Raw genomic sequence first — 16,820 nt, forward strand, 5'->3', positions numbered from 1 at the left:
AGTAGTCAACTTATGGCTTGACTCTTTTTTTTTAGTCCCCAGTGGAACTATTTTTTTTTAAAATGAGGTCAACTTGATTTTGAAAACAAAAAATGGGAGTCGCCACCAATCCTTTTTGATGAGGTGTGATCGGGTCACCTCGAAAAGTGGTTATTTTTAATAAACTGTTTTGTTTGTTGAAACAATGATTTTTGTATACGAAATCCAAGAAAATAGGTTCGGGAGTCGGTTACATACAAGGAAGGATTAGCACCCTCGTAACGCCCAAAATTGGTACCTAGTTAATTAATGTTTTAGTGTCGAAGATTGAGAATTTGAAAAGATATTAAAAATACGATCCTTTGTTAAAATATTATTCGATTGAAAATTTTGAGAAAATGCATATTTCACGTTAATCGAGAAAAAGAATTACGTTCTGTAAGTTAGGACACAATTTCTTAAATTCCTGATTCGCGAATAAATGCTAAAAGATTTATTTATTTTAAAAGATATTTGATTATATCAGTTTTAAAAAGAAATCATATTTCGTAAGTTGGAACACAATCTTTTCATAACTCCGGAGATCATTTAAAAATTTATGCTATAAAAACGTTCGTTTATTTGGATTCATCGAGAAAATCGAAACCTCGTAAGTAAAGGAACGACTTTTTGAATCTCAATTACGAAACATTACTTATTTAAAAAAACAAAATTTTATGTATCGAGCAAGAATTAATGTAACATGATTTTGTAGTAAAAATGTGTAAACAAATCACAGTGTTAATACACGTAACAACAAAATAATAGATGTGATAATATGAGCAAAAATAATAAAGCGAAAATAAATGACAATAAAGTAAATGAATAAATGAAAAGCAAGCTAATTGTAAAATAAAAAAATAAAAAATAAAAATAAAATAAAATATTAAATAAAACAAAATAAGAAATGATAATAATAATAATAATAATAATAAGAATTATAATTATAATTAAAATAATAATAATATAAATTTTGAAAAATATATATATAAAATATATACATAAGTAAATAAATAATGAAATAACAATAATGAAAAAATAAACAAACCAAAAAAGGATAATTAAATAGAGAAACAAATAAAACAAAAAAAAGACCTAAAAATTGAAAGTAAAATAAAACAAATGAAACAATGATAATAATAATAATAATAATAATAATAATAATAATAATAATAATAATAATAATAATAATAATAATAATAATGATAAAATTAATTAATTTTAATAATAATGTGGCTAAATAACTAAAAAAGGATGAAATTGAATTTAAAATAGAAAGTTTGGGGGAAATCTGAAAATAAATAAAAGAGAAAAGGACCGATTTAAATGATCAAATAACAAGGAGGGACCAAAAGGGAAATAATCATTTCCCTCCAAAACACACAGCTTTAAGGGGGACTAAATTGGAAACAAAATAAATTAAAGGGCCAAAATTAAAATTTTAAAAAAAAGTGATTGCAAAACCATGAAAAAACGGAAGGATCAAAAGCGCAAATAACCTTTCCTCTTAAAAACATGCGGATCCTAGGCCGGACGGGTCGAGTCAGATTGGGTTAGGGCAAAACGACGTCGTTTTGGTGCCTAAAAGGCCTGCCCAAAACGGTGTCATTTTGAAGGTCTATTTAAGGCCTTTTTTTAAAAAAAAATCACTTTTAACACTTTTCAAAAAAAAAAACCTCTCCCCCATTTGTTTTTCTCTGAAGGAGCCCTAGGGCCCAATGAGAATTTTGGAGAACCATTCTTTGTTGACCATGGTACCTGCGACAAAACTCGAAAAAAAGGTAATTTTTTTATTTTTTTATTTTTGATATATTTATGTATATATAGATTGTTTTTTTAAAGGAAAATAAAGAAAATATAGGCGTATGTATATATATTCGAAGGAGGAAAATAAAGGAGAAGAAATAAAATAAATAAATAAATGAAAATAAAGACCTTAGCACGTTTTTGACTTTTCTTTTCTCTTCGATCTGCTCACTATTTTTTATTGATTATTTGGTATGCTTGAATCGTTTTTTTTTTAATTCCAAAAGTGTACAGATTACAAAGTTTTTGTGTGGCTTTATAGCCGATTACAACCAGTTTTTGCTACTGTTTACTCTTTTTTTTCTTTATTGTTTTCTCCTGCTGTGCGTGTTTGCAGGTGACTGTCGTAGAGCTACAATGGTAGGCACGTTGAGGACGCACATGGGGGAGCAAGTAGCGGCAGAGAGGGGTGCGGCGCACAAGGGCATTAGGGTTAGGGTTTTTTTGAAAGTGTTTAACACTTTGGGCCATTGGGCCATGTTTAGTTTGGGCTTGTTTAAAAAAAAGGACTATAATGGACTATTTAATGTATTGGGCCCAGGCCGGGCAAAATAGGCCTATTACACAGTCAACCAAGTGATATTGTCCGTCAGGCAATACTGTTTGCCAAAGATGTATATAGGAGGGTATATGCCGAACGTTTTGCATGAAGTCTATTTGCTTTAACCATAGGGTGTGACCTTGTAGGTTATTGTAACACTAGTAGTAATATTAAAACATTTCTAATGTTACAAGCAATGAATGGCATCTAGCAATGCATCATTGCTACCTAAGTTACAAGAAGTTGTGATTCGACATAAATTTTCTATGATAAACTTTTCATGTATTATATTCTTTTATCCTTTATATCTATATTGGATGCAAGTGATGGTATAGTCATACTTGTATAGTCCAATCTCATAGTTCTTGATATTTTGAGTAGACTACAATAAGCAAATAAGTGTGGTATCTCATATCCACTTATTTGAGCATGGCCATGCATTTCTAGTATCACTCCATCAAGTGGCCCAAGATATTACTCCCATTATATAGGAGGGTTAAATCATATTTTGATCAATCATATCCCACTACATGGTTTGTGGTATATCTAATATCAGTCTTTATAGTGCAATCTATTATAGTAGACGTTTGACTACATCAAAATATACAACTCATGATGTTAGGACAATGATGATCTCAAGTTTGAGGATCATATACGTAGTTATTACTATGAGTAATGTTGTGACTATTACATAATAATCTAAGAAACATACTCACAGTGGCTCAATCCAATATGTTGTTCTCTAATACATACTCATGTATTGATTTTGACATCCCTATGTCAATGACGACATTTTGTCATCAATCAGCTACACATTAGTCTCAATGCATCATTGCTGTCCAAACCCACAATAATACTTGCCTAAGGACTTTTTAAGAATAATCATATTATTCTCAGGACTTTATTATTAATAAGTTTATTTATACACACAGAAATTGAAATAACAATGGCAATGTCTTATATTAACAACAAGGTAAAGACGAGTATGTAATTATAATAATCTCATGCCAGAATTACATGTATATATGATTATTCCTAGCTATGTGTTCCAAAACTGGTATTTGTATCATATTCGCTCAAGATTTGTCTTTTATTTTTCAATTTTTATGTTCTCTTGCTTGAGGACATGCAATGACTTAAGTGTGGGGGAGTTTGATCTACCGTAATTTGTTGTATCTTATTAAACCATTTTTCATACTTAGCTTGAATAAAAGGAATTTCAAAATGTTTTACTTAATTTTTCATGATTTAATTCATTTATATGACTTTAGGGGCCAAAATAGGCGAAAAGGAAGACTAACGTGTTTGGTGAGCGTGTAGGACACCATTCGAAGGCATGAGAACAAGAGCTGGTCGCCATGTTGCAACGCAAAGGTTCAACGACGCAATAGAGTGAGCAAGATACCTAAAATAGCAAGATTTCCTTTGATGTCACGACATAGCTAGAGGATGTCGCGGCACAGCCCTGAATCTGAACCTGAGCAAAGTAAACTGCTACTAGTGTCACGACACCGGCTTGATGTGAAGAATTAATAAGCTAAGAATGTTTTAGTCCGCACAATGAACTTTAACGTAAAAATGCCCGCTAGACTAAAGCTATGGACGATAGCCAACCCTAAATTTATAAATAGGCTTCACTGAACACTTCTTAGACAGCTTTTCTGTATCTTTAAACTTTTATTCTAGTTTAGGTTGCAACTTTTTATTTAGTTTTCAGTTTTTAGTCCTTTGTAATTAGGATATCTTTTTAGTTTATTTTAACTTTTGTCCGGTGGAGAATCTGATTGGTAGACTCATTAAAACTCTTGTGGATTTTTGTGCTTTCAAATCATCAATACAATTTAGGATTTCTCTTAAACTTTTACTCTTGATTTATTCTTCATGTTTATCTTCTTTATCAAGTTTATGTTGCTTATGAGATTCATGAGAAACTAATCCTCTTGTGGGGGGATTAGCGAGTAGACGTGGGAGTAATTAATTTCTATGTAAGGTTTCTTAGCAAATTAACTTTTTGGGATAGGAAGAACTTAAACCCTAGGCCTGACAACCCTAGGAAGTCATCTAGGTGGCAATGAACCAAAAATTTGTATTGCCTATTCGTGAACCCCTTACCCCAATCCTGTCTGGACTGTGAGGGAGAGATAAGTAGTTTTTGTTGACTTATTAGTTTAGTAGAAGATCGAGAGATCTTGCTAAGTTAGCGGCTAGTTGGTTAAGTAGAGCTCGACATAGGAATTAGTTATGACCACCGAAGCGAGTTAGTCTTCCATGCTTAGATTTGAGTGATTCAACAAATTAGTTTTCCATTTTTTATTATTTTATGCTATTTATTTATTTTTCTTATAAAATAACTTCTCTTCACTTTATGTTTTATTGTAATATAATTTAATTAAAATATTAATTAGATTTATTAATGTCGAAGTTATTATTAATTTAATATTCGCGTCCCTTGGGTATGATCCTCAGAAATCCCTAAACCCTACTTCATTGTAAAAACTATATTAAAACCTGACTTATATACTTGTAGAAATCACCTAACTCTTATTTGGTTGCAAGAATTATACTCTAGACGTTAGTACATCCAGAGGCGGTCAAATACACAACCACGTCGTGCATTTAGAGAGCATACCAACAATCATCTATATATATATATATATATATATATATATCCATGGTAGTATGCATGCATAGTTTACCCTTCAACGTAATCATATACAACTATGGATTTCAGACTAGACTCTAAACAGACACCCAAGCAAAACATTTTAGTAGCACGACAACAAACAACACCTAAATAAATAGATTTCAGAAACTCACCTTAAGTCTTTTGTCCTCACTAGCTTAGCTTGTCCAAACACTAGAGTTCCTTTCGTCCTGGAAGCTAAGTATGACAACCATATATATCAGTTAAACCGAAAGCATTCAAATACTAAAACTCAAAATTTAGTATCATTCAAAAGCTTTCCAGAGATTTCAGAAATCCTTACTTCCTTTTCTCAATCCATGAATACAAAAAGATAGAAAGACTTACCAGTTCCTTAGATTCTCTACTCCCTAACCTCAATTCTTACGATCACTGCCTCATGCAATGTTTCATCAATTTTCTCTCATTCAGAGCAACTAAAGAAGACGATGGAGAAGGAATGAAAGTAAAACAGAAATGAGGAGAATTCTGCCTTCAAAATAATCCTTCTCTCTTATATATATAACCATTCTTATGCACGACTCAAGGCCCTAAGTAACCATCCGTCGACCATCATTTTGTCTCCCACTAAAAAATCACTAGTTCCAACGTAACCAAACTAGAATTGGTTCCCAACTAATTACCAGTTAACCACCAAAATTTTCCAAGTTTTCCAGTGGAGCCATCCAACTTACTATTTTATTCAATTAACTCTTAGCTCTCTATTAATTTTTGGGACTTAAAGAAAACCAAGTGTGACAAATGTTGTAGCAAGACTAAGGAACAACCTTCTTATTTTATGACCCTCTAGATGGTCCAAGTAGTTATGGTTTTACTTTTTTTTTATAATGAATCCCTGATAAGATTCTCTCTTATTTTGGAAGAGGCCTTCGGCCCTCCCGTTAGGAAAAAAATTATGTAATCTTTCTTTTCTATCCAAGTTCCTTTTATTATTAAAAAGAAAAAAAAAGTAGTAGTGTCTTTAGTTTCTTCTAGTGTCACGGGTCGCGCAACCAAAGCATACTTTGATGTTCCCTCTTGTTCATTGGGGGTCATTTGGCCTGACAAGATTGACCCGTTGCTTGGAAGAGACTCAAGGCCTATCTACTAGGATCCTAGCTAAATTGTAAACGTTGTATTTTACGAAGATAATTATTGTAAATCCTAAAGGATAAACATGTATAGAATTTGAATCCCTTAAGACTCTCTTATTTTAAATAAGAACTAATCTCAACCATTGATGTAATTCGATCTGTACAGTTGGATTTGGGGGAGCTAAACTATAAATAGAGTCCTCTCTCTTCATTTCTAATAATTCTATTCTTGAGTTAATGAATATATTGAGAGCATTTACTCAAACACTTGGTGTGTGATATTTCTCTTTGGCTTTTTCTTTTTCATTCTTTTCTCTTTCGTTTTTAGTTTGCTTCCATTTTGCTTTGGTGTCTTAGAGAATTTCTGCAAAAAAATTGATTTTTCGAGAGTAGGCTGACTTGGATGAGATTTCAACCCAAGAAATTGCCTAAAGCCGCTCGGTTTGCCAAACTAAATTTCTAGCCCCATGACATTAATACTACCATATATTCCTTGATAGTCAACATTTCTCTTCCTTTCCTATATATAAATGGTTAAAATATGCTACAAGTCGTTGTACGTTTCAAAAATTAGGAATTTAGTCCATATACTTCTATATTATGGATTTTAGTTTCTCTACTTTTTAGATTTCAAAATTCATTTAAGTCCAATTGTTAACATTATTAATTTTTTTGTTAAGTTTATTCTTTGTGACATTTTGAAATAAAAACACTCAATTGATACCCATGTAATTAAAAAAAAGACTTTGTAATTAACTTAAATTTAACAAAATAATAATAATGTTAACAATTAAACCTAAAATTTAAAATAGGGATAAATTTTAAAATTATACATAAACTTTGATTTAATGTGTAATTGTATACATAAACTTTAATTTAGTGCAATTATATATGTGAAACTCTAGTTGTGATTCAAATGTATACTTGAAATTTTAATTTTGATTTAATCATATATATTTAAAGAAATAATACATCAATTTATTTTTATATAGGATAAATATAATTATTTATGTATGCAACATATAAACATAAAATGATGTTATATCAATAATTATATTAATTATTTATAAAAATTAGATCAAATCAAAATTTCATATATAAAATTTCATAAAATTAAAATTTATATATACAATTACATATTAAACTATAATTCATATATAATTTTAAGATTTATCCCTTTAAAATAGTATAAAAACTAAATCACTTGAATTAAGAGCACAAGGTCTATATTCTCAATTTTCAAAAAGTATAGGTACTTCTGCCACATTTTAACCTATATAAATAGGATGGGCGGATTTAGACAAACGGAGTGAAAGATCGAAATTGGCAGAAGATGAAGGTTTCCGTCAAAACTCTCAAAGGCACTCACTTCGATATCGAAGTCAAACCCGAAGATGCGGTTCGCTTCCCTCTCCCTCTTTTTCCAGGGATTTTACGTTTATTGACTAGGGTTTTCCGCTTTCCCCTGTATTTGAACATTAATTCGCGTTCATCTAGGACTGTATTAGTTGGGACTTATTATGCACGTAGTTGAATTACCATGCCTGACATGTGAAATCGGAGATCGTGAATGATTTGTTCAATTTTAGTGTCTAATTCATTGAATATGTTTATTTAGCTTGTGAATAGTCTAGCTACTTCGATTAAGTTTTAGTGGACTGATACTCATGTAGCTTGAACGGCGGTATCCTTTTCTTCTGGCGACAATTAGCAATTAAGTACTTCTTCCTACGTAGTGCTTTTTACTAGTTCATTGAAATTAGTGAATAATACTTTGATTTGTGGGCTTCATTTTTGTCTTAGTATTTCATTAACTTGTATCATTGAATATTGATGCATAGATTGCCATGTAATTTCTAGTTTTAGTGTGCTAGACTTAGGTTTGAATTTGAGTATACACAAGCTTTGAACATTGCCATAAGCATCTCATATTTTGCAATGCTCTTTCATTACTTTTGAATTAGTGTGGTTATGAACACTGGATTAAATGTACAGAGGCTTCTTTTAATAGATCTTCTATAACCAAGGATCAAGTTCTGCATTCTATGGTTACATCTAATCAAGGGTTGTGTTTTTTAATGATGTGGATTTTCTAACTATATAAATAAGCTGTTATTATTTTTATTGTTTTTTGCTACTTTTTATGCTTTTAACGTTTATATATACATATATACATACATATATGCGCACAGGCATGAAAGTATTGGGATAAAATGCATTCTGCCTTCTGCCTTTTACATTTCTTTGTCACTTGGTATTATACAATTCTGCTGCTAATGCTTGTCAATTCTTTCAGGTTGCGGATGTAAAAAAGAACATAGAAACTGTTCAAGGGACTGATGTTTATCCTGCTTCACAACAAATGCTAATCTATAAGGGAAAAGTTCTTAAAGATGACACGACACTGGCTGAAAACAGTGTCACTGAAAATAGCTTTATTGTGATCATGTTAACAAAGGTGAGATTGGTTACAATATTCTGATTTTTATGTTTGTAATATTTCATCTAACTTGTTCGAACTTTTCTGACCAAAGTATGCTGACTTTGTCCTAATAAATGCCTAACTGACATCATTATTTTTCACACTGCTGTTGAACTTGAAAGTTATCTTAGTTATAACTTATGACGGAGTGTTGTATCATTATATTTTTCTTTTGAAATTTGGTTGTTTCTTTCCTGTAGGTGCATCTTATAAATCAATTTGTTGCTAAACTAGAAAATTTTCTTTGTGCTACTTTTTGACCTTTTCCCTACTTGTATTTGTATTTGAATTTATTTTTCATAACTGTCATTTTCATACTAATAGTGTCCTTTTTGCTTAAATAAACTAGAATAAGGGTACAACTGGTGAGGGTTCAACTGCTTCAACAGCTCCTACAAAGAAAGTAAGATTGTTGTTACCTCTCTTACTATTACTTGCATGCATACTTGCTTGTAAGCAATGATTGTCACTGTACCTTTTTAGCCACATATCTTGAGACATTTTGCAATAAATATGACATGAAAAGCGTTGGGATTCTGTTTTTGCCATGATGGTAGATGTTCTTTATTTCAATGCTATGAACTAGAACTTGAAGTGATAGTCAAGCATCTTGAACAAATATAATTTGTAAACGAGTAGATCATCAAAAAAGTTATAGACAGTAAATAGAATGCTTTTAAGATTTTAGGTTTTTAGATATGGCCCAGGTTTGAGTTGTTTTGTGTCCAACTGCTTACTATGTTACACTTTTGAGCCATAAACATAATGCATAATTTGGAGTTTGAGTTGGTGTTATTACCAAATTCAACCGCCTTTAATGTTTATGAGTTAGTTACATGATCTCTTATCCATGTTTCTCAATTTCACAATTGTTTTCCCTTTCTCCTTTCCAGTAGCATAACAATTTAGCTTGAGCTATTAACTCTCACAATCATTATGCAAATTTTGATTTGATCTTCAAATTTCTTTTTGAGTATGAATATAAATGTCTGTTTTCCCCCACTATACAATCTTTAGGGTATGTTGCTTCTGAAAACTTAGCCTGTATCCAAAGATTATTGTGGAGTGAGTAGTGATTTTGGATTCTTTGTAGGCTCCTGAGGCAAGTAATCTGCCAACAGCTCCAGCACCAGCTTCTACTGCACCTGTTGCAACGTCAGCTATGTAAGTCCTGCTATTCTACACTTTTGGTCAGATACAGCACCTTTGCAATTGATTAATTGCTTATTAATTTTTTTTCAGGGCTGCAGCTGCCACTGAATCTGCTCCTGTTGCTTCAAGTACTCCTTTGTGAGTAACTTATTCTTGATAGTAAATTTCATGCTTCTTATTTGAAGGATAGAAGCGTTTGATCTAATTGAATTGCTTCTAGTAGGAGAGATCTTGAGTTTTTCCTTGTTTTCCTTTGCATACCTGTAATATCTTGAATAATGTCTTTGGAAACAGGTCAGATTCTGATGTTTATGGCCAAGCAGCATCTAACCTGGTTGCAGGGAGTAACTTAGAGGGAACAATCCAACAGATTCTTGATATGGGTGGAGGGACCTGGGACAGGGACACTGTTGTCCACGCCCTTCGTGCTGCTTATAATAACCCAGAGAGAGCTGTTGAATATTTGTATTCTGTAAGTACCTTCCTTGTATCTTGAAGAATATGTGCTTTCTTGCGTGCTTCTAGTTGCTGTTGTTTTATTGTTCTCCTTAATGTAGATGTGGGAATAGCCTAATAAGCTGAGCTCATCCTGAGAGGTTTTCTTGGAATGATGATTATGCCATTTTGTCATTTTTAATTTGATGTAATTCTATTTGAAACTTGGCCTTCTCCTTGCCATGATTTATTGGTCAATGATGATTGAATTTCTGCACGCCCAAATATGCCTCCTCTGTTCCATTTTGCTGGTCCTTTTTGACTTGGTGGCTAAGTGTGTGGGAATTGTGAATTTTCCTTTGATGATAACTTTTTGACGTCACCTCCCTTCGGGGAAATGAACAGGAATGTTGGATTTCCATTTCAATCATATGGTGTGTCTTAATTTGTTTTATGGTGGGTTTTAATGATATTATATACTGCACCGTTATCTTTCTTTTCTTCTTTTGTTTTTTTAAAAAAATATAACAAGCATGCATTTTGTTTCCTAAGCTGCTGCTTGTCATCTTGTCATAAATTATTGTTGCAAATGCTAGGGCATCCCCGAGCAAGCTGAAGCTCCACCTGTGGCCCGTGCTCCTGTAGTTGGGCAAACCACAAACTCTGCTGCACAACCTCAACAGCCTGCACAAACGGCAGCTATTCCTGCAAGTGGACCAAATGCAAATCCATTAGACCTCTTTCCCCAGGTAAAATTGTCATGTGGTAGACCTTTGATAAATTTGATGATGGGCAAATGAACCAGTGACTTGATGGCCTTTTATTGATACAGGGCCTTCCCAACATGGGTGCAAGTGGTGCTGGGGCTGGCACTCTTGATTTTTTACGGAACAGTCCACAGGTCTCTCTCTTTCCCATTTGGTTGTATATGGGCTTGTTAGCATGACTGTCATGCAAATACCTACCTAGAACTACACTCAATTTGCAATTCTCTTTTCAGTTTCAAGCTTTGCGAGCAATGGTGCAAGCCAATCCACAAATATTGCAGGTTATTCTCTGGTCCTTTGTTTCCCCTCTTCAATCGTTGTGTGTTTTTCATTGTCTTTTCAGCTTTTTTTTTTCTTTTTTTTTTTTTACCTTTCTCCTTTCCTCAATGTCTCCCTTTTTTATATATTTGGCAGCCTATGCTTCAAGAGTTGGGGAAACAAAATCCTAATTTAATGAGACTTATTCAAGAGCATCAGGGTGACTTTCTTCGCTTGATCAATGAACCTGCTGAAGGTGGAGAGGGGTGAGTCTTCTTGTTTTTAGTTGCTCATTTCTTGAACTTATATAGTGTGTATGTATATCAAGTGCTTTTTTGACATCTCCTGTTGTAAAGAAACATTTTGGGGCAATTAGCTGAGGCGATGCCACAAGCTGTGCAAGTCACACCTGAGGAACGTGAAGCCATAGAACGGGTATGTCATCTTTTACATAAGGGCTGACTTGGATGTGTTCACTATTCTCTGTAATCATGGATTATTAGCTATCTTCCCCACTGCCTCTGGAAATGCCTTCATTTCCTTGGCCTTTATCTGAGTTATGAAATATGCATCACATCTTTCTTTTAGGCAATGGTTTTACTTTTAGATGTTTAATAAACTCAAATTTGTTGCATTGATCTTGTGCCTACAAATACTTTTGTAGTCTCCTTATTCTCTTGTTCATTCCCCATCTCTTGCAGCTTGAAGCAATGGGGTTTGACCGTGCAACTGTGCTCCAAGTGTTCTTTGCGTGCAACAAGAATGAGGAACTTGCAGCCAACTACCTTTTAGATCATATGCATGATTTTCAGGATTGAGTTGGTAAAAGAAATGGCTTGGGGAAGTACAATATCATTTTCTCTTTCGTTCTTTGGGTCCATTGTCATTCATGTTCCCCCTCCCCTCCCCCCAAAACTCCACCGACTTTATTCTTAATCAAGTGATGTAGTTGTTTGGTGTAGAGACAAGGGATGTGAAGATGTTAACTTCATTTTTTTTTCTTTTTTTCTTTTTATTTCCGAAGGACCCATTATTTATAACGTTATATACAAGTTTCTTTCTAAGCTTGTGTGTATTGTACTTCATATTTTATGCTATTATAAGCACTTGCCACAAGGAGCTCCACCAACTTTCAAGTTTTTCGATCAATACTCTTCCCTAAAATACCTTGTGCATGAATTTGGTAGCCCGTCAGAATGGTTAGAGTTGGCAGTGGAAACTCTAGAACCGTGGAAACAGTTAAAAATATGCAGTGAAATTTTTGGTCGCAAAACATGTAAAATTTTTCTATTTTCCAAACATGTTGGCCATGTATTACACCTTCAGTGTATTCCTAATACATTATTGAATATCAAAATTATCGATGCGCCCTCAAGATATTAGCATCTCATTTCATATAATGTAAATAAATCTCAATCTCAATATCTTGAGCATAATCAATTGTATATTTTAATTAAAAGTTTTATTTGAAATGATGATTTAACGTGTCACATCAGTTTACCGTTACACTGTTAACAGTATTTAATATTCAGTAATTAAAATGTTACAACACGATAACGTAAGTGACTAAAACATAATATTTTAAACATAAATGAATAAAATGTGTGAATTTAGTAGCCCGTAAGAATGGTTAGAGTTGGCAATGGAAACAATAGAACCGTGGAAATTGTTCGAATATATGCACTGAAATTTTTGGTCGCAAAACATGTAAAATTTTGCTATTTGAAGAACTTGTTGGCCATGTACATTACACTAAGATGTGGCAAAATGGTTCGGGATCAGGTTATTTTTGGATTTGGATTATTTAGGGTTTAATTGAAACTTGATTCAAATTACTTAAGTCTTAATTATATATATATATATATATATATATATTTAATCGATTCCTATTTTAGTTCAAGATAACTTTGTATGGATTGCTAGCTTAATACAACTTTGTACGGATTGCATAATAAAAGTTGCATAAATGAATGTACGAAAATGACGAAAAGGAATAAATTCAATGTATTACTATAGAGAAATAAAAGTATGTTGATAATATAAGAAATAATAAAGTGATAATTTAGTAGTGAATTTAGTAATGTAACAAAAATAACATACCATTATGAATATTGAATTTAGTAATGTAACAAACAAAGGTATGTTGTAACAAAAATACATATGATTATGAATATTGAATTTAGTAGAGAATATATAAATAAATGTATGTCACTAATGTAAGAAATAATAAAGTGATAACTTAGTGATTAGTGAATTTCATGAAACTAAGGATTAAATTATTAAGAGTGAAAATTTATTTATTTTTCATAAATTGATAAGTGAATGTAGTGGTATAGTAAAATTACTATAGAGAGGACTAAATTTTAAAGTGTATAAAAGGTGTTATGTGAAATTAATATTGTGATTAAAGACTTAAATTTTAAGTGTATAAAAATTACTATGTGTGCTAAAATAGTGAAATAAAATATTTAAGTGAGGCGTTATAAGAAAGTAAAGTGTTTAATGATAGTGAATTGAAATCAAAAGTGGTAACTGTTGTGAATATATGTTATGCTTGTATTTTTATGAATAGTGCATAAAGTGAACATGTGAAATAAAAATGTAGTGAATGTGTTTATGTAATTCAAAGTGAATAAGTAATATGATACAAAGTTATATATGTAACAGCCCGATTTTGGGCCTAGTCGGAACAGTAGTTTCGGGACCACTATTCCGAGGCCAGAGAAAATTATTTTAGTATTATTTTGTGTTATAATATAATTTTATAAGTGCATGTAAATTTTGGTAAGTTAATTTTAGCGATTTCTAGTCCAATTTCGAAAAAGGACAAAATCGCGTAAAAGGTAAAAGTTGAGTTTTAATACCTAAAGGTGTTAAATTGCCTTGTATCTTAAATTGGGGGTCTTTAAAGTGAAATTAGGCCATTGAAATTGTGATGGCCGGCCATGGGAGACAAAAAAAAATTGTTGAAAAGTCAAAATTAGGTGAAGTTGGTCACCAATTTTGACTAGTTTTATTATTAACAAATTAAAAAGAAAAAACTATCATTTTTCTCTTCTCCTCCACCGAAAATGGCAGAAAAGAAAGGGGTTTTGAAGCTCTAAAATATCAGCCACTTACATCCCTTGCTAGTAAGTGATTTTTAATGTCTTTCTTGATGATTTTTACATTTTTGGAACCCCTAAAGCATGAGCTTTCATATGAGGGGTCTATTTTGCAAAATGATGAAGAGTCTAGGGTTTTGCCAAGAGAGTAAATGTGTTGTTTTCTGTGTTTTTATGGAAGATTATGAGTCCTAGTTGTCTAATAAACAACTTTTGTGAAAGAAATTGCATGAAAACACCTTAAAAAGGGCTAGATTGCTAAGTTGTAAAATGAGTTGTAAATGTGTGAAATAGTTGAAATTATGAGTTGCTATAGTTATGAAAATGGTTCATCTAGACTCAAGGAGTAAAGAAATGTGATAAAAATTATTTTACGAGCCTAGGGGTAATTTGGTAATTTTGGCAAAATATAGGGGCAAAATTGTAAAAATTGCTCAAGTGTGTCAATGGACTAATTTGATCAATACATTGTTTTAATAAGTTGAATGTGATATTTTAGATGATGAAAATCGAGATTTGGACCTGGAATGGAAAGAAATCGATTAAGGGATAATTACGTCTTTTTTTTTCACCTTTGTGGTATCGAGGTAAGTTCATATGTAAATGTTGGTAACATAGTTATTATTTTAAATGTTTTGATGTTATTTAAATGATATGATAATTATTATGAGATATTATACTTGTGATAATTGTTTGATAATATGTCAAATTATATGATATACTTGGAAAATGTGAAATACTACCGAGTATTGGTATCGGCATTCCGTAGAAGATGGTTGAGACTCATGATTGGGAAAAAGGTCCCGTTGAACCTTAGGAATAGATTAGGATACAAGTGACATGTCATTGGAATATTTGGGCATCCGAGCTCGTTGAGTTGAGTCCGAGTTCACTTATGGATGCGAATGTTCGAACTCGTTGAGTTGAGTCCGAGTTCGTGAGATGTAACTAGGCATCCGAGCTCGTTGAGTTGATTCCGAGTTCACTTATGGATGTGAACGCCCGAGCTCGTTGAGTTGAGTCCGAGTTCACTTATGGGCGGGTTACATGGTAGCTTAGCTACATATGTGGCACTTATGTGCAAACTTTCCATGTATCCGAATTATATTCCGATGTATTCAATGGGTAAAGTTCTACTCAAATGGAGGAATACTCGAGATGAAAGGGGCGTATTGATAAATGTTGTGAAATGGATACTTTGAACAGGTATGTACTTAACCCTCAGGTTGAAAACTTGACATAACAACAAAATGGTAAGATGGTAAATGAAAATGTGATATGAATGTCTCGGTGATGATTATACAAATGATGTTGTATTAATTTTGTGAACAATGATCATGAATGAGTAATTTAGCCTTGATAGATTTGAGTTACTGCAGTAGTGTAACTTTGAAAATACACTAAAAATAGTGGAAAATGAGTTAGAGGCAGAATAAAATATGGGATTAAAGATTAATGAGTCTATTTTCACATGAAAGAAACAGGGGAAGAAAAAGAATTCCATATTGTTTGATATTTGAATTCTTGTGAAACAGGGTCTGAATGACTTCGAGATCCCCTATTCTGACTTTAGAAATTCACCAAAAATTTTAAAAAAATTATTAAGAGTCATACCTTACATGCATGGATTCCTTATTGAGTCTATTTTTAGGGGAAATAAACGGAATGGTCGTTGGAATTCTGTACAGGGAGAAATTCGGTTTGTAGTGCACAGGGGTCAGAGTGGTCATACCCTGAAACAGGGGAGACTTTAACTAATAAACTGTACTAATTGGCCCAACCAAAAATTCTAGAAAAAAATTAGTAAGTAGACATATGAGTCTAGTTTCAATAGAAATAGACAAGAACATTATTCGATCTTGTACTATGAGATAATCGAACTTTAGTACAGAAGGGTCGGAACTGTCAGACAGTGAATCAAGGGTAACTTTGAGGAATAAAATGTACTATTTGGCTTAACCAAAAATTCTAGAAATTTTATGGAAGAAAGAAAAATAAGTCTAGTTTTAGGGAAAATTAACGGAACTTAATTCAGAGTTTTTTAGCTCCAGATATAAATAATTTAGTGACCATTGCTCAGAAAGACAGCTTGTAGTGAACTTGAGAATATGTTGTAAACATTGATAAAACAAGTTAATGAGTTGCTTATTGTTTTTATATGAACTTACTAAGCGAAAGCTTACCCCCCTCTTCTTTCCCATGTTTTCTAGAGTTTCCAGGTTAGCTCGGGTTGGAGGCTGTCAGAGATATTATCACACTGTCAAGCTAACGCTATTGGTGTAGTGATTTCAAGTACTTTGAGCCTATGGCATGTATAGGAGTTTAAATATTAGAGTATGTGATATGGCTTTAACCATATGTGTTGGCCTATTTTGATTATGGGGTTGTAAATCTATTTTAATTATGCATGCATGTGCTATGGTATTATGTGATGAGTTTATAATGATTATAGTATGAATGTGGTAAAGATGTGAGTAAAA

The 16,820-nt window shown here is 32.4% G+C and overlaps 1 protein-coding gene and 1 long non-coding RNA gene across 2 annotated transcripts; both read left to right on the forward strand.

Annotated features, from left to right (window-relative positions):
• The first annotated feature begins 7,371 nt into the window (after window positions 1–7,371).
• Window positions 7,372–12,300, forward strand: LOC108464564 (ubiquitin receptor RAD23c-like). The gene is made up of 12 exons (XM_017764922.2): window positions 7,372–7,541; window positions 8,439–8,600; window positions 8,974–9,027; window positions 9,718–9,788; window positions 9,867–9,914; window positions 10,071–10,248; window positions 10,808–10,960; window positions 11,044–11,112; window positions 11,212–11,259; window positions 11,393–11,502; window positions 11,593–11,671; window positions 11,938–12,300. The coding sequence occupies exons 1-12, from the start codon at window positions 7,476–7,478 to the stop codon at window positions 12,052–12,054; spliced, it is 1,155 nt and encodes a 384-aa protein (XP_017620411.1). The 5' UTR covers window positions 7,372–7,475; the 3' UTR covers window positions 12,055–12,300.
• Window positions 12,301–14,241: 1,941 nt separating this feature from the next.
• Window positions 14,242–16,820, forward strand: LOC128286705 (uncharacterized). Its single transcript, XR_008277329.1, has 3 exons — window positions 14,242–14,367; window positions 14,840–14,927; window positions 16,551–16,820. It is a non-coding gene; the product is annotated as an uncharacterized LOC128286705 (long non-coding RNA).

Source organism: Gossypium arboreum, chromosome 13 (assembly GCF_025698485.1).
Source record: "Gossypium arboreum isolate Shixiya-1 chromosome 13, ASM2569848v2, whole genome shotgun sequence".
In the NCBI taxonomy this organism is placed as follows: Eukaryota; Viridiplantae; Streptophyta; class Magnoliopsida; order Malvales; family Malvaceae; genus Gossypium; species Gossypium arboreum.

Coding starts and splice junctions, on each gene's coding strand:
- LOC108464564 (XM_017764922.2), top strand. CDS start 7,476: ATGAAGGTTTCCGTCAAAACTCTCAAAGGCACTCACTTCGATATCGAA. Junction 7,542..8,438: donor AAGTCAAACCCGAAGATGCG/GTTCGCTTCCCT, acceptor CAATTCTTTCAG/GTTGCGGATGTAAAAAAGAA. Junction 10,961..11,043: donor CATTAGACCTCTTTCCCCAG/GTAAAATTGTCA, acceptor TTATTGATACAG/GGCCTTCCCAACATGGGTGC.